This window comes from Oncorhynchus nerka, linkage group LG19, assembly GCF_034236695.1.
Source record: "Oncorhynchus nerka isolate Pitt River linkage group LG19, Oner_Uvic_2.0, whole genome shotgun sequence".
NCBI classification, from domain to species: domain Eukaryota; kingdom Metazoa; phylum Chordata; class Actinopteri; order Salmoniformes; family Salmonidae; genus Oncorhynchus; species Oncorhynchus nerka.
The window spans coordinates 14,911,816-14,933,008 of record NC_088414.1 but is presented as its reverse complement, the minus strand read 5'-3'; the positions used below and the strand labels follow the sequence as shown (position 1 = coordinate 14,933,008).

At 42.5% G+C, this 21,193-nt stretch overlaps 1 protein-coding gene across 1 annotated transcript in view; it reads left to right on the top strand.

The window, feature by feature from the left end:
* LOC115101091 (epidermal growth factor-like protein 7) overlaps positions 1–20,913 on the top strand; it is a 29,631-nt gene extending 8,718 nt beyond the window's left edge. The window contains exons 2-9 of the mRNA XM_029620274.2: positions 3,879–4,138; positions 5,012–5,137; positions 14,678–14,790; positions 14,874–14,969; positions 15,065–15,286; positions 18,372–18,430; positions 18,767–18,929; positions 19,408–20,913. Of these exons, the coding sequence (XP_029476134.1) occupies positions 4,059–4,138; positions 5,012–5,137; positions 14,678–14,790; positions 14,874–14,969; positions 15,065–15,286; positions 18,372–18,430; positions 18,767–18,929; positions 19,408–19,427 (879 nt within the window). The 5' untranslated portion in view covers positions 3,879–4,058 and the 3' untranslated portion in view covers positions 19,428–20,913. The remainder of the gene's footprint in view (positions 1–3,878; positions 4,139–5,011; positions 5,138–14,677; positions 14,791–14,873; positions 14,970–15,064; positions 15,287–18,371; positions 18,431–18,766; positions 18,930–19,407) is intronic.
* Positions 20,914–21,193: the final 280 nt, after the last annotated feature.

Here is a 21,193-nt window from a genome sequence, read left to right as displayed (position 1 = left end):
GAGGGACTGGTGCGCTTCACAAAATAGATGGCATCATGAAGAAGCAAAATTATGGGGATATATTGAAGCAACATCTCAAAACATCAGTTAAAGCTTGGTCGCAGATGGGTCTTCCAAACGGACAATGACCCCAAGCATACTTCCAAAAAATGGCTTAAGGACAACAAAGTCAAGGTATTGGAGTGGCCATCACAAATCCCTGACCTCAGTCCTATAGAAATTTGTGGGCAGAACTGAAAAAGTGTGTGCGCGCAAGGAGGCCTAGGAACCTGACTCTGTTACACCAGCTCTGTCAGGAGGAATGGGCCAAAATTCACGCAACTTATTGTGGGAAGCTTGTGGAAGGCTACCCGAAACGTTTGACCCAAGTTAAACCATTTAAAGGCAATGCTACCAAATACTAATTGAGTGTATGTACATGTCTGACCCACTGGGAATGTGATGAAAGAAATAAAAGCTGAAATAAATAATTCTCTGTACTATTATTCTGACATTTCACATTCTTAAAATAAAGTGGTGATCCTAAGTGATCTAAGACAGGGTATTTTTACTACGATTAAATATCAGGAATTGTGAAAAACTGAGATTAAATGTATTTGGCTAAGGTGTATGTAAACTTCCAACTTCAACTGTAAACTTTAAATCAATGGCCACTTTAATAATGGGACACTAGTCACTTTAATAATGTTTACATATTTTTGCTTTACTCATCTCATATGTATATACTGTATTCTATTATACTGCATCTAACAATTCACAACAAAATACACAATAAACACAACCCTAAAAGTAAAAGAATGGAATTAAGGAATACATAAATATTAGGATGAGCAATGTCTCCAACATTGAGCAAAAGTAGTGCACTATATAGGAAACAGGGAGCCATTTGGGATGCAGAATAAGGCTGGAAGTGCCGCTAAGCCCTGAGACAACAGTCACCGTATCCGACATTGCTCATCCTAATTTCTGTATTTCTTAATTCCATTCTTTTACTTTTAGGGTTGTGTTTATTGTGTGTTTTGTTGTGAATTGTTAGACATTACTGCACTGTTGGAGCTACAAACACAAGCATTTTTCGCTACAACCCGCAATAACATCTGCTAATCATGTGTATGTGACCAATATGATTTGATTTGATTTGATACTCTGCCATAGCTGTGGCGATTTGTGAATGAACACAGGCTGAGTAAGGTTTGCCTGTCGGTTCTCTGGGCGTGGAGCCAGTAGAGGATCAGAGAGACATGCACACTGTCAGCCAGGGCTTAGCGGCACTTCCAGCCTTACTCTACATCCCAAATGGCTCCCTGTTTCCTATATAGTGCACTACTTTTGCCCATGGCTCATAGGTTTGTAGCAAAAAGTGGTGCACGGTGCACTGTATAGAGAATATTTGGGACGCAGGCTACCTCATTGTTACCTGTCAGGCTAGCTGCTAGCCCAAGCCCAAGGCTAAGAGCAACCCTTCAGGGTAACATTAGTATAATGCTATAGGCTAGAAGAAAACCCAAGGCCCCTGCCTATAGTATCAACTCCAGGTTAACTGTAGTGCCATCGTACTACTCTCTTAGAGGCTAAATCAACTTTTAGAGTCAGAGTACCCCCTTCTCTTCTGAAGGTTAACCAAACTCCTGCTTTTGCTCTCCATACATCTAATCGGAGTAAGGGAGCAAGGAAGAGAGTATGGGCCAGAGCTGGAGGGAGATCTATCTTCACTTTATGTTCTGAGAGACGACTCAGTGTGAGTTCAGCCCTGCCTCACACAGGATGTATGTGTTTGTGTGTGTGTGCGTGTGTGGGTTGGTTCGTGCTTATGTTTGTATGTGTGTACATGTTGCCTTGGTGAGGGTGTGGGTCAATAGACAATATAACAGAGCTATAAAAATGTACTGGGTAATGTGGGGGTTAATGCACCCATGGCACCCATGATGCCACTACCCATGATGCCACCTCTCTCCCTGTGGCCCTGTGGCCCTGTGGCCCTGGCTGTGGTGTGGCGTGACTGATAAACGGTCCTCTAATTAACGGTCCTCATCATTCTGCGACCGTAGGGGTCCAGCGCCAGTCTACATAATGGGAGTTAGCAGGGAACATTAACATTAACCCAGCAGAGAGAAAGGTCAATGTTTATACACAGACACAGACAAAGACGCAAGCGCACACACACACATACACACAACCTACCGCCTTGAGCATCCGACAAACAATCTAGCTCAGACGCAGTGCATAACGCACAAACATGGCTCATAGCATCTTTACAGTTAGTCGTGAACTGTATTCTGAGTGGAGGGGGTATAGTAACCAAAGTGCTAAATCTGGTTACTGTACCCCATACTGCTACCTATCGTCTGAACTCCTTCACTTTTACGACCGCCATGTTTAAAAACAAACCACCAAGGAAGCACACTCAAATCTATTTTAACCAAAGCTTGGGGGGGTCGTTATACGTCAATAACTGGGTTGATTATGTTAAGCTTTTCAAGATGAGGGGCTCTGTCGTTCATACAAATAGCTGCGGTAGGGAGACTAGAGTCACGTAACAAACAGAAGAGAACATACATAGCTACATGTTATGAATACAGTGAAAATATGACCTGTTGTGAATGTTGAACGAGTCATTTGAAGTCAAGTGAAATGAATTTCAGTGCTGCTATGTTAATCACTGCCACATTTTTTTATAGTACAGTGGAGAGAGTCTTACTGTTCCTCTGAGTCTCTGACTTTACCTCTCTCTCTTTCTTTCTCTCTTTCTTTCTCTGCGTGTGCGTGCGTGTGTGTTTGTGTGTGTGCTTGTACAACCCCATTCCATTACAATGTTATAATGTAGTAACAGAGCCATACCCTTCACTGCAGATTTAAACTTTGCACAGTATTACAACAGTATGTGTATCAGCTGTTTTAACGTAGAGTTTTAAATTGTCCACGTTACACTGTCACTCCAGAACTTTATTTGAGGTGCAAAGTCAAGCAGTAAATCTAACTTCTCAACGTGCTCAACCCTACCTGCCCTTTTAAGCTAATTGTTTATGACTAAGCTGTGTAGGAGGGTTGAAATCTGGACTTTGAGACTGTTTAATGTCCTCTATCCGGATGTTTGACTGCAGCACTTCATCTAATGGTCTCTAATGCTTTCTAACTCAGGGTAGCTCGGGGTAAAGCTCTTGAGATTTGGAGGAGTGAGAGGGGAGAAGGAGGAGGGTGGCTTTAGTGTTCTCGCTGACACGACACAGCTAAACAGCATGACAGTGTTCATTGGTCAGAGTGAGTCTATCTCAAGTGGCTCATATGCTGCTATAGAGGTACAGTATGTTTGCTTGGAATGGTGTGGGAACTGAACTTAGGAGTGTTTTTAGGAGATGGATTGCCATGAATTTCACATGTGATCACACGCGGAGTGTTCCAAAAACACGCTTTCATGTGATCACGTGATCTTATGTGAAGTTAATGTGATAACGTGACGTGTGAAGAAACGTGGTAACGTGGAACTACACGTGAAAACGTGATCACGTGAAATCGTGTTTTTGGAGCACTTCACTTGTGCTCATTTCACATGAAACATTGTGATTTTCCCACATGTGAAATCATGTGGTTTTTCCGTAAGTGTGTGTTTGCGTATGTCTGTGGGGGTAACACGGAAGTCTTCCACATGAGATATGAGAGTGGAGAAGTAAGCTGGTCGTGTCTCTGAACGTATTTCTAACATGGTTTCTTTCAAATGTGCAAAATGTTACTATGACCAACTGGGGTTCAAACTAGTCTTCTGTGCATCACAAGTGGAGCGGAAACATGAAGTGGAAATGCATGAAAAAAAAAGTGAGCAGTTACTCTTCTCTTTCTAACACCTAACCTCTGTGTTTGTCTCTCTCTCTGTGTCGCTACAGGTAGCTGGCATCATCCTCCTGGAGATCAACACAAGGAGCCGTAACATCAGAGAGAGAGGAAGCCCTACCACAGCCATTCTCCCCTCCTCCCCCCCATCCTCCCTTCTTCTCCCATCAGACTGACAGAGAGAGAGAGAGAGTGAGGAAAAGAGCGAGGGAACGTGGGAAAAAAGGGGAGACATGTACCAAAAACTCCTCCTCTCTTCCTCTCTCTTCCTCCTCCATGTCGCGGCCACTCCACAGTTCCACGGTCATCACGGGTAACCGCTCCCTCATTCCACTTCTTGTGCTTGTTATTGGCTGTCACTCATTGGTCGGTCAGCCTTGGTCCTTGGGACGGCTCGGCTACATGGGTGGCTAGCTTCAGTTACAGACTAGCCACTTACTTAATTGGGAGCTGTTTATTTTAAAAGGTTATTTGCTTCTCTTGACATTCTCACCCTGAGTAAATGTGTACTGGTTGGCCAGATAACAGTTCTTAGATTATTAGACTTAGGTCAACTCTGAGGAGATGCAGGTCCTATTTTTGAGGTCTCAGTTGATTTTTATAGAGACCAAAACAGAATTAGAGCCCTCACGAGAGGTCAAAGGGCGATGAAAGGTTAGAAGTGACTCTCAACTCTGACACCTTCAGTGGCGATTACATCGGCCAATCAGCATCAATTACATGTCAGCTAACCTCCACTGACTAATAGAGACCTCAAGGTCACGTCCTCAATTGAGAGTTAAAATGCTTGATGGACTGTTTAGTTTCCAGACTGGTTAAGAGACCACATAGACTGGTTCAGATATCATATAGTAAGGTTGAAACCCAGTCTTAATTAAATTGTCCCCTGATGCAGCACAATCTATAGGTGAATGCTTCAGAGGTAATAGTATAAGTGGTGTAATTTCCCATTTAAACCATGAAGATTCCTGTCAGTAATTTAACTACCAACATGATGTAAATGGTTCATTTGATGTCAAATAATTATGATTATGATGAATTTCATGACTTGGTGTGTAGCTAGCTGTTAAACTGATACAGTAACAGACTGATTTAACAACAGAGACAGTCATCATATGTCCCAAAGAATACCTCTCCAGTGTGTGTGGTCTCACCTATGTGTTCCTACGTGTGTGTGCGATTTAAGGAGGAGGGTGTGTGGCAGAGATGTCCGTCACAGCAGTGTAGTCAAGATGACAGAGTCGTTCGTCCAGCCCGTTCACAAGCCCTACATCACCCTGTGTCAGGGGCACCGCTTCTGCAGCACCTACAAGTAAGAGACATAGCCATGACTGTCATGATCATGATCACTGTTACTATCGATGTCACTGCAAACATGGTAGCTGACTCTATAGCCACTCCTATCTGTCATATCTTTAATCTGAGCCTAGAGGAAAGTCTTTGTCCTCAGGCCTGCAGGGAAGCCAAAGTAATTCTGCTACCCAAGAGTGGTAAAGCGGCCTTTACTGGTTCTAACAGCAGACCTATAAGCTTGTAGCCAGCTCTTAGCAAACTGTTGGAAAAAATGGTGTTTGACCAAATACAATGCTATTTCTCTATAAATAAATTAACAACCGACTTTAAGCTTGCTCATAGAGAAGGGCACTCAACACATACTGCACTGACACAAATGACTGATGGTTGGTTGAAAGTGTGGTTGGTTGACAATATGGTTGGTTGATAATAAGAAGATTGTGGGAGCTGTACTTTTAGATTTCAGTGCAGCCTTTGGTATTATTGACTATAACCTGTTGTTGAAAAAACGTTTGCGTTATGGCTTTTCAACCTCTGCCATATTGTGGATTCAGAGCAATCTATCGAAGAGAACTCAAAGGGTTATCTTTAATGGAAGCTTCTCTAATGTCAAACATGTAAAGTGTGGTGTACCACAGGGCAGCTCTCTACGCACTCTATTTTCAATTTTTACCAATGACCTACCGTTGGCATTAAACAAAGCATGTGTGTCCATGTATGCTGATGATTCAACCATATACACATCATCAACCACAGCTAATGAAGTCACTGAAACCCTTAACAAAGAGTTATAGTTGTTTTGGATTGGGTGGCCAGTAATAAACTGGTCCTGAACATCTCTAAAACCAAGAGCATTGTATTTGGTACAAAGCCTTCCCTAAGTTCTAGACCTCAGCTGAATCTGGTAATGAATGGTGTGGCTGTTGAATACGTTGAGGATACTAAATTACTTGGTGTTTCCTTAGATTGTAAACTGTCATGGTCAAAACATATAGATACCAATGGTAGTAAAGATGGGAGAGGTCTGTAAATAATAAAGAAATACTTTTTTTGACACCACACTCCAAAAAGCAAGTCCTGCAGGCTCTAGTCTTCTCTTGATTACTGTCCAGCTGTGTGGTTGAGAGCTGCAAGGAAAGACCTAGTTAACCTGCAGCTGGCCCAGAACAGAGCGGCACATCTTGCTCTTCATTGTAATCAGAGGGCTGATATAAATACCATGCATGCCAGTCTCTCTTGGCTAAGAGTTGAGGAGAGACTGGCTGCATCACTTCTTTTTATAAGAAACATTAATGTGTTGAAAATCCCAAATTGTTTGCATAGTCAGTTTACACACAGCTCTGACACACAGACTTACCACACCAGACATGCCACCAGGGTTTTTTCACAGTCCCCAATTCCAGAACAAATTCAAGTAATGTAATGTAAGAAAGTGTACAGTATCATATAGAGCAGATATTGCATGGAACTCCGTTCCATCTCATATTGCTCAAATAAACACCAAACTTTGTTTCAAAACAGATAAAGCAACACCTCACGACACAACGCTTTCTTCCATATTTGACCTAGATAGTTTGTGTGTATGCATTGATAAGTAGGCTAGGTGTGCCTTTAATTTTTTTAATGTAGTTCTGTCCTTGAGCTGTTCTTGTTTATTAATGTTCTGTATTGTCATGTTTCATGTTTTGTGTTCTGTTGCTTTTGCAACAGCTAATGGGGGATCCTAATAAAATACCAATACCTAATCTTATCATAATACCATGCTAATGCCACCAAAAGGTCCATATCACTTCCCATTCAACTCTGCCCAAACTACCAAACTGCCAATACATAACCTATTAACTCTGCACGAGCAAGGGCCAACGTCTGGTCTGCTCCCAGCTGTACCATATTTAGAATTGGGTCTATACAGTCTTGCCTCAGCCAACCTCATGCAACACATTCATCTCTGAGACAGATGCTACAGTTTATACAATGTTATTCAATGTTTATTTGTTAGTTGGGCTACACTCTAAAGACGGTAAATTGCTCCTAATGTGTTTTGACTGAGAGTTGATGAGCAGAGTAAAGGAGCCTTACCCATCCAGTAGAAAACAAGGCACTGTCCTTTCTCATTCTCTGATTTCCTCTCGCTCTCTCGCTCTCTCTCTCTTGTTCTCTCTCGCTCTCTCTCTCTCTCCCCACATGAACAAATACTACAGTCTACTATATAATACCACAGTTAACTGTAGTATACTGTAGAATACTATACTACACACTGTATTATCCCTCGATCATGTGTCGTACTTACTATATAATTGTGTAGTATAATGTAAATAGTAAATACTAGTAAATAGTAAATACTACGGTATACTACAGACTAGGGTTGCACATTTTGGGGAATATTCAGAGGTGGAAACTTTCTGTGAGAATTAACGGGAATATATGGGAAATAATGGAAATATATGCAAATGTATATTAATAACATTTAAATGTAGATGTTTTTTGCATTGGATATATTTACCATATCATATGGAGACAGAAACATAAACCTTTAACTTATCATAAGTAGACATACTTACAAATTATTATATCCTTCCAATAGAAATAAAAAACAATTTAGTTATGAATTTAACTTTTTAATTGAGTTTACTCTTCACATGGAATGATTTCACTGAACAACAAAAGAAAGGGAATATTGAATGATCCCCAATGATCCATCTCCCAAAAACATTTTCAACATACATCTGTAAAATTATAGTCTAGAAACTAAAGCTTTGGTTGTCTTCCATGTCTTCTCTCTGGACCTCCTCAATGTCCACCTCTTGAACATCAGACTGAGGCCCCATCTTCACTGTCACTTTCCAACCTTGTTGAGGATGGCTCGTTGTCAGGCTCAAAAAGCCTCAAATTTGCCCGGATGATCACCAATATTTCAACCCTTGTATTGGTCAGCCTGTTGTGTGCTTTGGTGTGTGTGTTCCCAATCAAGGACCAGTTGCGCTCTGAGGCGGCTGATGTTGGTGGGATTTGGAGGATGATGGAGGCAACGGGAAAGAGCCTCAGATCCACAAAGTCCTTTCCACCAGGTGGCTGATGAAATATGCACGACTGCCATATTGCCTCTCCATCCCAAAGCCCTCGCTTGGAAGTGTACTTTGCCAGACTGCCAAGAACCTTGCCCTCATCCAGGCCAAGGTGGTGAGACACGGTAGTGATGACACCATTGGCCTTGTGGATCTCTGCACCAGACAGGATGCTTTTGTCAGCATACTTGGGGTCCAACATGTACGCTGCAGCATGTATGGGCTTCAGGCAGAAGTCTTCACACTTTTTGATGTATTTCAGAACTGCAGTTTCCTCTGCTTGGAGCAACAGTGAAGTGGGCAGGGCAGTATGGATTTCTTCTCTTACATCTGTAAGCAGAGTCTGTACATCAGACAGGATGGCATTGTCTCCCTCAATCCGTGCCATGGCAACTGCTATAAGTTTCAGGAGTTTCAGGCTGCTTTACCACTCTCTCCCAAAATACATAATCCAGGAGGATCCTCTTGATGGGGCTCGGCAGACTGTGATATGGCCATTTCTTGCAGAGACTCCTTCCCCTCCAGGAGACTGTCAAACATGATGACAACACCACCCCAATGGGTGTTGCTGGGCAGCTTCAATATAATGCTCTTATTCTTCTCACTTTGCTTGGTGAGGTAGATTGCTGCTATAACTTGATGACCCTTCACATACCTAACCATTTCCTTGGCTTTCTTGAAGAGTGTATCCAATGTTTTCAGTGCCATGATGTCCTTGAGGAGTAGATTCAATGCATGAGCAGCACAGCCAATGGGTGTGATGTGAGGGTAGGACTCCTCCACTTTAGACCAAGCAGCCTTCATGTTCGCAGCATTGTCTGTCAACAGTGCAAATACCTTCTGTGGTCCAAGGTCATTGATGAATGCCTTCAGCTCATCTGCAATGTAGAGTTTATGCAATGTAGCTCATCTGCAATGCCTTCAGCTCATCTGCAATGCCTTCAGCTCATCTGCAATGTAGGTGTGTCTGTCCCTTGTGTCTGTGCTCTTGTAGAATACTTGTTGAGGGCTGGAGATGATGTAGTTAATTATTCCTTGCCTACGAACATTTCGACCACCCATCAGAGATGATTGCAATGCAGTCTGCTTTCTCTATGATTTGCTTGATCTTACCTTGCACTCTGTTGAACTCTGCATCCAGCAAATGAGTAGATAAATGTCATGTCTGGTTGGAGGGGTGTATGCTGGGCGAAGAACATTCAGATATCTCTTCCAATATACATTGCCTGTGAGCATCAGAGGTGAACCAGTTGCATACACAGCTCGAGACATTCATCAGCATTTCTATGACTACGTTCCTCCATTGAGTCAAATAAACTTCTGATTCCAGGAGGACCATGAGCTGTTGCTATCGAAACTGTGTCTGATTCATCATTTTCACCTCGAATAGAAGTAGAGGGACTTTTGTCAGAGGTTGCTTATGGTGAACACTGAGGGAACCTTATGCACCTGGCCAGATGATTCTGCATCTTTGTTGCATTCTTCACATAAGATTTGGCACAGTATTTGCAAATGTACACAGCTTTTCCTTCTACAATAGCTGCAGTGAAATGTATCCACACACCAGATAGTGGCCGTGGCATTTTCCTGTAAAGATTAGGGACAAAATGAGTTTAAAAATAAATATATTCATTTCCATGTACAGATAAATGGTTAAGCAGTTAGATTTAAACAACTCCTTTATAAAATAAATGTTTTAAAATGAAACATGTATGCAAACAAGTGAATTAACACTCCTCAGTTAGCAGGCTCAAGAAAGCTAAAACCCACATGGTAGCATAAACTAACTAGCAGAAATTGTTAACATGTTAGAAATTATTTAAACACACTTTGCTGTAGGCTACTATTTACTAGTTAACAAAAGATAATGTATGTCATATATATATACATTCACCTCACCCAGTATTGTAATCCAAAGCATTAAGTCCTTAGCTCAGTGTAGTAGTGTGGGCTCAATAGCATCTTGTTAGTGTGCAAGATCTTGAGAATCAGCTGTACATGTGTTGGAAGAGTGCAGTGCACATGTGATTCCATTGAATTAGGGATAGTTTAACCAAAATATGCCACAAGACCTAGAATTGCCTTGTGTATCCCACAAAAAAAAGGTTCACTGTTATAAACTGACTTTTTAAAATGAATTTAAGCCAAATTCCCGCGCTTAACTTCCCATGGAAAATTTCCGGAAAACATCCACAACTTTACCGGAAAGTTTCCGACCCTTTGCAACCCTACTACAGACCACAAAAACACTGCAGTAAATACTACAGTAATATCCGCAAAAACACTAGTAAATACTACAGTCCGCAAAATTTTGTATGTATTTTTAACTACAATATTTATATTATAGTAAACTGTAAATACTACAGTAATGTCCATAAAAATACTACAGTGAATAATGCAGTAAAGTCCTCAAATACAGTACAATGAATAGTATAGTATTTATCCCATAGTACACTATAGTATTATTATATATTATATTATTATATTAATATAGTATTGTTTCATGTGTGATCACTCTCTTATATCATATACTCATACACAGAAGTGGGTCACGTCACATTTTGGTGGAATCCAAATATCAAGCACTTTGTATAACTATGTGAAATGACCAGTCAGCCCACAGAGCCCACTGCTGTGTTTATCTTGGGCAACCTCTCCCTCCGTACGTACGCACTCTTTCTTTTGTTCTTTCTTTCACTCCTATATTTCTCTCTCTTTCTCACTCTCCCATTCCCTTGTTCTCTCTCTCTCTTTCTCTCTTCCTGCACAGTAATGTGCCCACATTAAAAAATACTATACTGTGATTTAAATACTAAAGTATTCACTGTAGTGTTTTTGCTGACTTTAATGAAGTATTCACTGTAGAGTTGTACTTTACTGTAGTATTCACTGTAGTGTTTTTGCGTACTAAAATCAGCAAAAACACTATGGTGAATAATGTCGTATTTACTGTAGTATACAGTATTATACTGTAGTATTTACAGTTAAATATAGTATGAATACTGTAGTAAAGTCAGAATGTAGTATATACTATATTAACTAATATAGTGTTTTTGCGGATTGTAGTATACTTTCGTATTTACTGTAGTGTTTTTGCACACTGTAGTATAATGTAGTATTTACTGAAGTGTTTATTCAGACGTTACTGTAGTATTTACTGTAGCATTTTTGTTTTATTATATTTGACATAGAAGTGGAGGCTTTCTCTTTCAAGAAACCTACTTGAGAAATACTATTCCATTACCGGTAGATAGGTAGGTTCAGCTCTTTTCTATATACTGTAGGAAATACAATATAGTCTATACTTGGCATATAGGTTTCTCACTTATGGGGAGCACAAATTGGGATTTGGGGGAGGGGAATAGGCAGGGTATATGCAAATAAATACTGTAGTATTTTCTCAAGTTTAAAAATATAGTGTTTTTGCGGACTGTAGAATTTACTATACGTTTTTTTGCAGACAATGCTGCAATATTTGCTGTGGTATAGTCTTGTACAGTATACTACAACATTCTATAGTAAGCACTACACATGATGTGGGTGGGCAATGCAGCAGACCTCTCATAGCCAACAACTATAATTATAAACTTTCCTTCCCACCATGAGGCTGTTATGAATTAATGTGTTTGAGTCATCTTTTGTGAGGCAATTGTTCTCCTTTCCTCCCTCTTTCCCCCTCCTCCCCTCTCTCCCTCTCTGATGTATGTGCCCGCACACTGAGAACAATGCCAGGAAACATTTCAGCACATTTCAGTGAAGCAGCTGAACCCAGGACTGGCTTGGTGTTACCCCTTCTCCCCCCCCCCGCCACCCCACCCTCAAGCACTTTGTAACCAGTGGTCCATGGTCTAGCCTAATATTACAGTGAATTCCCATTATCTCATCTACAATATACAGTGGGCAAAAAAAGTATTTAGTCAGCCACCAATTGTGCAAGTTCTCCCACTTAAAAAGATGAGAGAGGCCTGTAATTTTCATCATAGGTACACTTCAACTATGACAGACAAAATGAGAAAAAAAATCAGAAAATCACATTGTAGGATTTTTAATGAATTTATTTGCAAATTATGGTGGAAAATAAGTATTTGGTCACCTACAAACAAGCAAGATTTCTGGCTCTCACAGACCTGTAACTTCTTCTTTAAGAGACTCCTCTGTCCTCCACTCGTTACCTGTATTAATGGCACCTGTTTGAACTTGTTATCAGTATAAAAGACACCTGTCCACAACCTAAACAGTCACACTCCAAACTCCACTATGGCCAAGACCAAAGAGCTGTCAAATGACACCAGAAACAAAATTGTAGACCTGCACCAGGCTGGGAAGACGGAATCTGCAATAGGTAAGCAGCTTGGTTTGAAGAAATCAACTGTGGGAGCAATTATTAGGAAATGGAAGACAAATGGAAGACAAAGAATGCTGAGTTGCATCCAAAGAACACCATACCTACTGTGAAGAATGGGGGTGGAAACATTATGCTTTGGGGCTGTTTTTCTGCAAAGGGACCAGGACGACTGATCCGTGTAAAGGAAAGAATGAATGGGGCCATGTATCGTGAGATTTTGAGTGAAAACCTCCTTCCATCAGCAAGAGCATTGAAGATGAAACATGGCTGGGTCTTTCAGCATGACAATGATCCCAAACACACTTCCCGGGCAACGAAGGAGTGGCTTCGTAAGAAGCATTTCAAGGTCCTGGAGTGGCCTAGCCAGTCTCCAGCTCTCAACCCCATAGAAAATCTTTGGAGGGAGTTGAAAGTCCGTTATGCCCAGCAACAGCCCCCAAACATCACTGCTCTAGAGGAGATCTGCATGGAGGAATGGGCCAAAATACCAGCAACAGTGTGTGAAAACCTTGTGAAGACTTACAGAAAACGTTTGACCTCTGTCATTGCCAACAAAGGGTATATAACAAAGTATTGAGATAATCTTTTGTTATTGACCAAATACTTATTTTCCACCATAATTTGCAAATAAATTCATTAAGAATCCTACAATGTCTGTCATAGTTGAAGTGTACCTATGATGAAAATTACAGGCCTCTCATCTTTTTAAGTGGGAGAACTTGCACAATTGGTGGCTGACTAAATACTTTTTTGCCCAACTGTATATACAAAAGTATGTGTACACCCCTTCAATTTAGTGGATTCGGCTATTTCAGGTGTATAAAGTCGAGCACACAGCCATGCAATCTCCATAGACAAACATTGGCAGTAGAATGGCCTTAAACAAGAGCTCAGTGACATTCAACTTGGCACCGTCATGGGACGCCACCTTTCGAACAAGTCAAATTTCTGCCCAGCTAGAACTGCCCCAGTCAACAGTAAGCGCTGTTATTGTGAAGTGGAAACGTCTAGGAGCAACAACGGCTCAGCCACGAAGTGGTTGGCCACACTAGCTCACAGAATGGGACCGCAGAGAGCTGAAGCGAGTAGCGTGTAAAAATAGTCTGTCCTCGGTTTCAACACTAACTACCGAGTTCCAAACTGCCTCTGGAAGCAACATCAGCACACAAACTCTTCGTTGGGAGATTCATGAAATGGGCTTCCATGGCCGAGCAGCTGCACACAAGCCTAAGATCACCATGAGCAATGCCAAGCATTGGCTGGAGTGGTGTAAAGCTCACCGCCATTGGACTCTGGAGCAGTGGAAACGTGTTCTCTGGAGTGATGAATCATGCTTCACCATCTGGCAGTGCGATGGACAAATCTGTGTTTGGCAGATGCCATAAGAACGCTACCTGCCCAAATGCATAGTGCCAATTGTAAAGTTTGGTGGAGAAGGAATAATGATCTGGGGCTGTTTTTCATGGTTCTGGCTAGGCCCCTTAGTTCCAGTGAAGGGAAATCTTAACGCTACAGCGTACAATGACATTCTAGACAATTCTGTGTTTGCAACTTTGTGGCAACAATTTGGGGAAAGCCCTTTCCTGTTTCAGCATGACAATGTCCCTGTGCACAAAGCAAGGTCCATACAGAAATGGTTTGACGAGATCGATGTGGAAGAACTTGACTGGCCTGCACAGAGCCCTGACCTCAACCTCATCAAACACCTTTGGGATGAATTGGAACGCAGACTGCAAGCCAGGCCTAATCGCTCAACATCAGTGCCCGACCTCACTATTACTCTTGTGGCTGAATGGAAGCATGTTCCAACATCTACTGGAAAGCCTTCCCAGAAGAGTGGAGGCTGTTATAGCAGCAAAGGGGGGACCAACTCCATATTAATGCCCATAATTTTTGAATGAGATGTTCGATGAGCAGGTGTCCACATACTCTTGGTCATGCAGTGTACATTCTTCTCTGCTTACATGGAGAAAACTCTAGGAGCTCATCACACACAACATTGACAGATAGGGGAATCTGACTAAATGCTACTCTACAGTGTAACAGACCAGTCTCAATTTCTTAGGATCATTATTCACAGCTAACTGACTCTATGTCGGCAGCACAGACCCTGTCTAACCTCTCACTCTCTTTTGTGTGTTTTCTTCAGGACAGTGTACAGGGTGGCTTACCGTCAGGTGACCAGAGCGCCGCCATTCTCACACTCTTATCCAGAATGCTGCCCGGGCTGGCGACAACTCCACTCACACAACTGTAACCAAGGTAACGGCGGCTGACGCTCTCCTAGCATCCCATATGTCGTGTGTGTGTTTGTTTCTTATGCTATTTCTCTCTGTCCTAACCAGCGGTGTGTGTCCAGTCCTGTATGAACGGAGGAACGTGTTTAAGACCCAACCACTGTGCCTGTCCTCTGGGCTGGATAGGACGAAACTGCCAAACAGGTACACGCATACACACACCTACACACTCACACACTAATGCTAGCACACTTAAATAAACAACATCGTCGGTGACTCTCCCTCCCTCTCTCAATCAGATGTGGATGAGTGCAGTGAGCAGCAGCCCTGTTCTCATAAGTGTGTGAACATGGCAGGCAGCTACCGGTGTGTTTGTAGAGAGGGCTACAGCCTGGCAAGGGACAGACACTCCTGTGAGAGCCTTCCTCCTCCTCCTCCTACACCTCCTGCCCCTCCCGCCTCTCCCACCCGCCCCGGCCAGGCAGCAGCAAACGATTACAGACCCCCCTCCAGTGATACAGGTACACCTACCTCCTCTCACTATTCATCCACAGGCATAGTAATCAATTGTGTGTGTGTGTGTGTGTGTTCCAGCAGAGCTTCCAATGGGAGTGAAGAGGAGACAGGACAATAGCCAGGCTCGCTGTCCATTATTACTTTTGGTACGCGCTATTACCAATCTCAACTCGTACCGTGAGTAATAATGCACTGCGACTGGTACTAACTGCAAGTGGACCACAGGCGCACAACAACCAAGTGTGTTCATGTACAGTATGGTATGACCAGATGAACCATGCTGATAACTGCTGTTTCAACATCGATTGATGTAGACTTATCTTCCTTATCCTTTGCTTAGGAAAACGTCCCACGTGTACAGAACTTTCGTTTAGTATTGAGTGAAGCATGCTTCTCTCCCGCACTTTCACACACTCAAGCTTTTCTCTAAACTGCTGCATATCACTCGGACAAATAGGAAACCATGTTTCCTTTCACAGTAAAGTCATACCGCCTAAAAAAAAATTCATCACAACAACTGTGATGGAAACAGGTTTCGGTACAATTTTATAAATACCGACAGATCATTTGTTTCGTTCGACATGGTGAGACTTTTTTGATCTTGCATAATAAAATGTACTATGCGAGAAATGGCGGCGAAACGCCTTTAAGGCGCAAATATTGATATAATAACCATCATATTGAAGTAAACTTGGAGTAACATGATGATATGCTGTGTGGTCCTCCCACTACGACTCGGGAAAGCATGCAGATTATTAGGCGACAGATGAAATAAGTTATGAACTTCACAGTGTGGTGAATGTGCAAGGTGAAGAGCTTGTTGCTCCTTTCCAATAAATATTGAGGCTCTTATTCTGGTGATATGATGATCGATGCTTGACAAATAAAAATTATTCTCGCTACCGGCACTGTATCTGAGAGCTGTTGACTAGAGCACATGTACCAAGACCATAGTTGCACATATGCAATTTAACACTACGGTTTTTGTGACAAAACTATTGGTAGAGTGGAAAAAGCATTTTGTGTACACTACGTCATCACGCACTGATTTCTATCCGCAACAAATCAGTTTGGTGGAAACACACCACTGGTGGGAAAATGTGCATATTTTCTTTATGCAGATTTAGAACATTTGCATGAAAATCTGTAGCCAATTGGATGGAAACCTAGCTATAGATGTGCTTTGTTTGGCGTAACATAGCAACGAGCTAAAATAACCTCTTGTCTAGAAGTGTCTGGACAATACATGAGGAAATTCCCTTTCCTCTCCTCTGTGGAGTATGATTAACATACCGTACACTCAACCTCTCAAAAGACTAATCATGTTCCCCCTTTTCCTCTGTCTAGACCAGTGTTTCCCAACTCCGGTCCTTGAGGACCCCACCAACAGTACATATTTTTGTTGTGGCCCCGACATGCACACCTGATTCAACTAATCATAAAGCCCTTGATAAGATGAATCAGATGTTTTTGTCTGGGGCTACAACAATAAAAATGTGTGCTGTTGGGGGTACTCGAGGACCGAAGTTTGGAAACACTGGTCTAGATGGAGGGGAGATATACAGGAAAGGTTGTCTTTCATGTGTTAAACACACTTAAAGACATAAAAACTGGTAGTACTGTACATAAAGTAGAAGTGGCAGCGTTGCCAAACCAATGACCTCTTTCTCCTAACCGCTTTCAGTCCATCTGTATTTGTGTCCAGAGGAAAGGAAAATGTGGTTAGGACCAAATTCACACAAGATGGCTCTTCTCAGCTAAACTTAGACAGGCTGTTCACCCCCTGAGTGTGGCTGAGGATGGATGTACGGTGGAGTGTGTGTGGAGTGTGGAGTGTGTGTGTGTGTGTGTGTGGATGAATAGGGGTTAGGGAGATCTTTTGCTTAATCAGCACAAAGTGAGAAAAACAGCAGGAAAAAAACATATGACAGATCTCTGTACTTGGTGAAAGTGACGTGGGTGAGGGGAAGTTAGTTGGGGGAATGTGTGCAGGCTCAGTACAGAAGTGTTCTCCTTGGCCAACCGAGTGCAAGGCCAGCAGGCAGTCGCAGCAGCAACATCAGTGTTGTGGTTAATGGCCCTATTATATCCTTTAACTGTTCATATCCAGGCTGACGTCTGATGTTGATGAAGATCACAGAGATAAACATGGGAATAAATGCCCTGCTCAGACCGTAGCAGCTCTCGTCTGACCCCCTCCTCCTCCCCCCATTTCTGGAGCCTTTTTTTCTTCCTTCTCTCTCCCTCTTCTTGGCTGGGACTAGCACTCTCATTCCAGCTCCATCAACCTCGTCTGCTGGGGGTCATCGCTCCCCCCCGTCCTCTTGTCTCAATAATAGGCCACATCTGGGAGAGATAAAACTGTTCTCAGTTTGACCCTAGCTCCAAGACGCGGGTTCCTACCCCAGCTCTGAACCCCTAGCTCTGGGGACCTGTCGTGTGGAGCAGGGGGACACTTGGTGACTTGTTGGACTCCAGCCCAGCTCACCCCTCCTTGTCCTGTAACCGATAGGACGACACATGTTTAGAGAAGGCATGATGGACTGTTTGTCTGTTCATAGTGCCCTCTATGTCAGTTATATGGTGTGTGTCTGTCATTTTCCCATATTCTCAGACCCTTATGCAGACTAATTTATGGATTTGTCACCGGCTTCACCCAAAGAACTGAATTCCCCAGCCAGCTTGTGGTTCTTCGGTTCTCTTCCCGTTTGTTTCATAGCTCTGCTTATGAATCACTCTGTAGCAGGATCAGAGCAAGATGCTAGAGGCAATATCTATCTCAAAGACATGTCACAAGTCCAAGCGTTTGATAGAATAGGAAGGATTAACCATTACACTCTTTCCCCCTCTGTTGAACCTCTCTGTAAGCTAACCCTCCCGGGTCATATTCTGTAGGTTTCATCGTATCAAAACGTTTGGCAACAGAAAAGGAAAATTCTTATCGGAAAAGTCCAGGCAGTAACCCCTCGTCTTCAAAATGTTTTCTCTCTATAAGCAACCTTGGTGTGCAGTTGGAGGGTGTTTTAGATCATGGTGATCCACATTCTATTTTCATGTGTGTGTGTGTGTGTGTTTGTGTGTTGTCTACAGGTGGAAGGGTCACAGAGGAGGTACAGAGCCTGAAGAACAGAGTAGAGCTGCTCGAGCAGGTACAACTGCACTCCTCTACCATCACATGAACATACACACACTGTCGTGAACGGTGTACACACGGGTGTAAAGTCCCCCTTTTAACCATTGCTAATGCCCCTCTAGCATCCACCACTCACCTTGACCCAGCCCTGGTAATATCAAATACCACTCACAATGTAATCATGAACCTTTGTTAAACGACAGAGAACACACACTCACAAAACCCAGCATCCTTTGAAACACTAGACTGGTAGTGACCTTTTAAAAGCCTTTATGAGTTTTTCATTAGAATACATGTTGCTAATGCTCCGTGGATTACAGTAGAATTGAATCTCTCTCCCCCTTCCCTCCAGAAGCTCCAGTTGGTCCTAGCCCCCTTCACCAGTCTGTTCCCCATGTCGCTGGACGAGGGCATGTCTGAGAAGACCAGCTTCCTGTCTCACTCCTTCCAGCAGCTGGACCGCATCGACTCGCTCAGCGAACAAATCGGCTTCCTCGAGGAACGCCTCGGTACCTGTGAGTGGATAAACACACAGTTAAAAATGTATTTTCGTTGTACTTCTCTTGTTGGACAGGACAAATTGGCCATATTTAAAAAAAAAAAAATGTACCTTTATTTAACCAGGCAAGTCAGTTAAGAACACATTCTTATTTTCAATGACGGCCTGGGAACAGTGGGTTAACTGCCTGTTCAGGGGCAGAACGACAGATTTGTACCTTGTCAGCTCGGGGGTTTGAACTGGCAACCTTCCGGTTACTAGTCCAACGCTCTAACCACTAGGCTACCCGGCCACCCCTATATAGAGGCTTGAAGTGGATGTGAAATGATTTGTTTGACTATAGATAGTAACACCCCACCGGGCACACACTGGTTAAATCAATGTCGTTCCCACGTCTTTTCAATAAAATTACGTTGAACCAAAGTGGACTAGACATTGAATTGGCATATGTGCCCAGTGGGACTGATTTTTCCACTTTTCTGTCCTCACTACAGGTTCCTGCCAGGAAAATTAGACACAGAACATGACTGGGTGAAAACCAACCAGACATCTCCACAGTCTGAATCCACAACACAATAACAATAGGAATGGAATGATTGCCCCAGCCCAGGGATATGGTAGGAGGAAGAAAGTTAGCAGAACATAGGCCTACTCAACGTTTCTGCATTCATGTTCATGTACCAGCCCAAAGACTTGCTCTCGAGAACCCAAGGTATTAACAAGACATTCTGCCTTATCTCAAGGGTTCTCAGCTATAAACACTAGTTACCGGTAGCACCATGTGAACTACAATCCCAACGCTGTTTTAACATTTAGAAACGTCCATAATCATCGCTTCCGATACGGTTTCTGAAACATGGAACACGTATCTTTCATATCAGCGGGAATGAATCTTTCAAATAAAAAAGATACTTACTGAAACAGGTTTGCCCAGATCTTTACGTCTGTGTGCCTCCAGCCTTCAAACTACACTTCCTCCCCAGTTACGCTTACACACTCTAGATAGCTAATTAGCACAGGTGGTCGTCTCTGTCCACCATCTGTCTTCCGCAAACAAGCGCTGCAACATGGAGATATGGCTGTGTGCCTGGGAACACTCACCCTAACCATATAAAAGGTGTGTAGTAATTTAACCTTTTGTTTTTTTTAACAATTATTTCTCGCTGATATGAAAGATCCTTATGTTTCCCAAACCGTACCACAAGCGATGTGCGTTAACATTCAGAACGAGGCTCTTAACAAGAACGGGGCTCTAACAAAGCTCCCCTGGCCAGAAGATACCGCCATGAATAGACGCTAAAAGTAGTTTGTGTGTATGTTTCAGGGTTCATTGAGTGGCGCAGCAGTCTAAGGCACTGCATCACTACAGATCCGGGTTCGATCCCGGGCTGTATCACAACTGGCCGTGATTAGGAGTCCTATAGGGCGGCGCACAATTGGCCCTGCGTCGTCTGTGTTAGGGGAGGGTTTGGCCGGGGTAGGTCGTCATTGTAATTACGAATTTGTTCTTAACTGACTTGCCTAGTTAAATAAAAGTTAAAATAAATGAGCTAGCCAAAGACTAGCTCTATGATGGGCAAACCTGTCATGTGCTGAGTCTCTTTTCTCTCCCAACAGCATGATTTCATGTCTTTACATTTCTGTTCTACCAAAAGATATAGAATAGCGTAACATCAGTACCTGTGGCAGGGTTACTGGGGCCTCGTTCTCCCATTACCACATTACTGGACAATCTGAGAGTCTAAGGTCAAACAGCCATTTTGACTATGATGTATCTGGTTTCCGTGTCTTAGGTTCACATCAGTGCAGCTGGTTTCACTGTCAGAGCCCCCATGGTGGGTCTCGCATGGACATCTGTATTTATCTATTTAAGTTATAATTCCTTGTGCTGATCTCAGAGCTACAATAGACAGTTGGCTTTTTAAAAATCTTTTTTTTTTTTTACATAGCTTTGTACCTTTTGTAATAAAATGGATCAATTAAAAATGTCTAGTAGAGGATTTATTGTGTGTGAATTTAGATTTTTTTTAAATGTGAAGCCACTTGGAAGAAAAGTAACTATACAGATCAATATCTCATTATGACCACTCAAACACAAATCCATATACTAAACAAAAATATAAACACAACATGGAAGTGTAGGTCCCATGTTTCATGAGCTGAAATAAAAGATCCCAGAAATGTCCATATGCACAAAAAGCTTATTTCTCATAATTTGTGCACAAATTTGTTTACATCCCTGTTAGTGAGCAGTTCTCCGTTGCCAAGATAATCAATCCA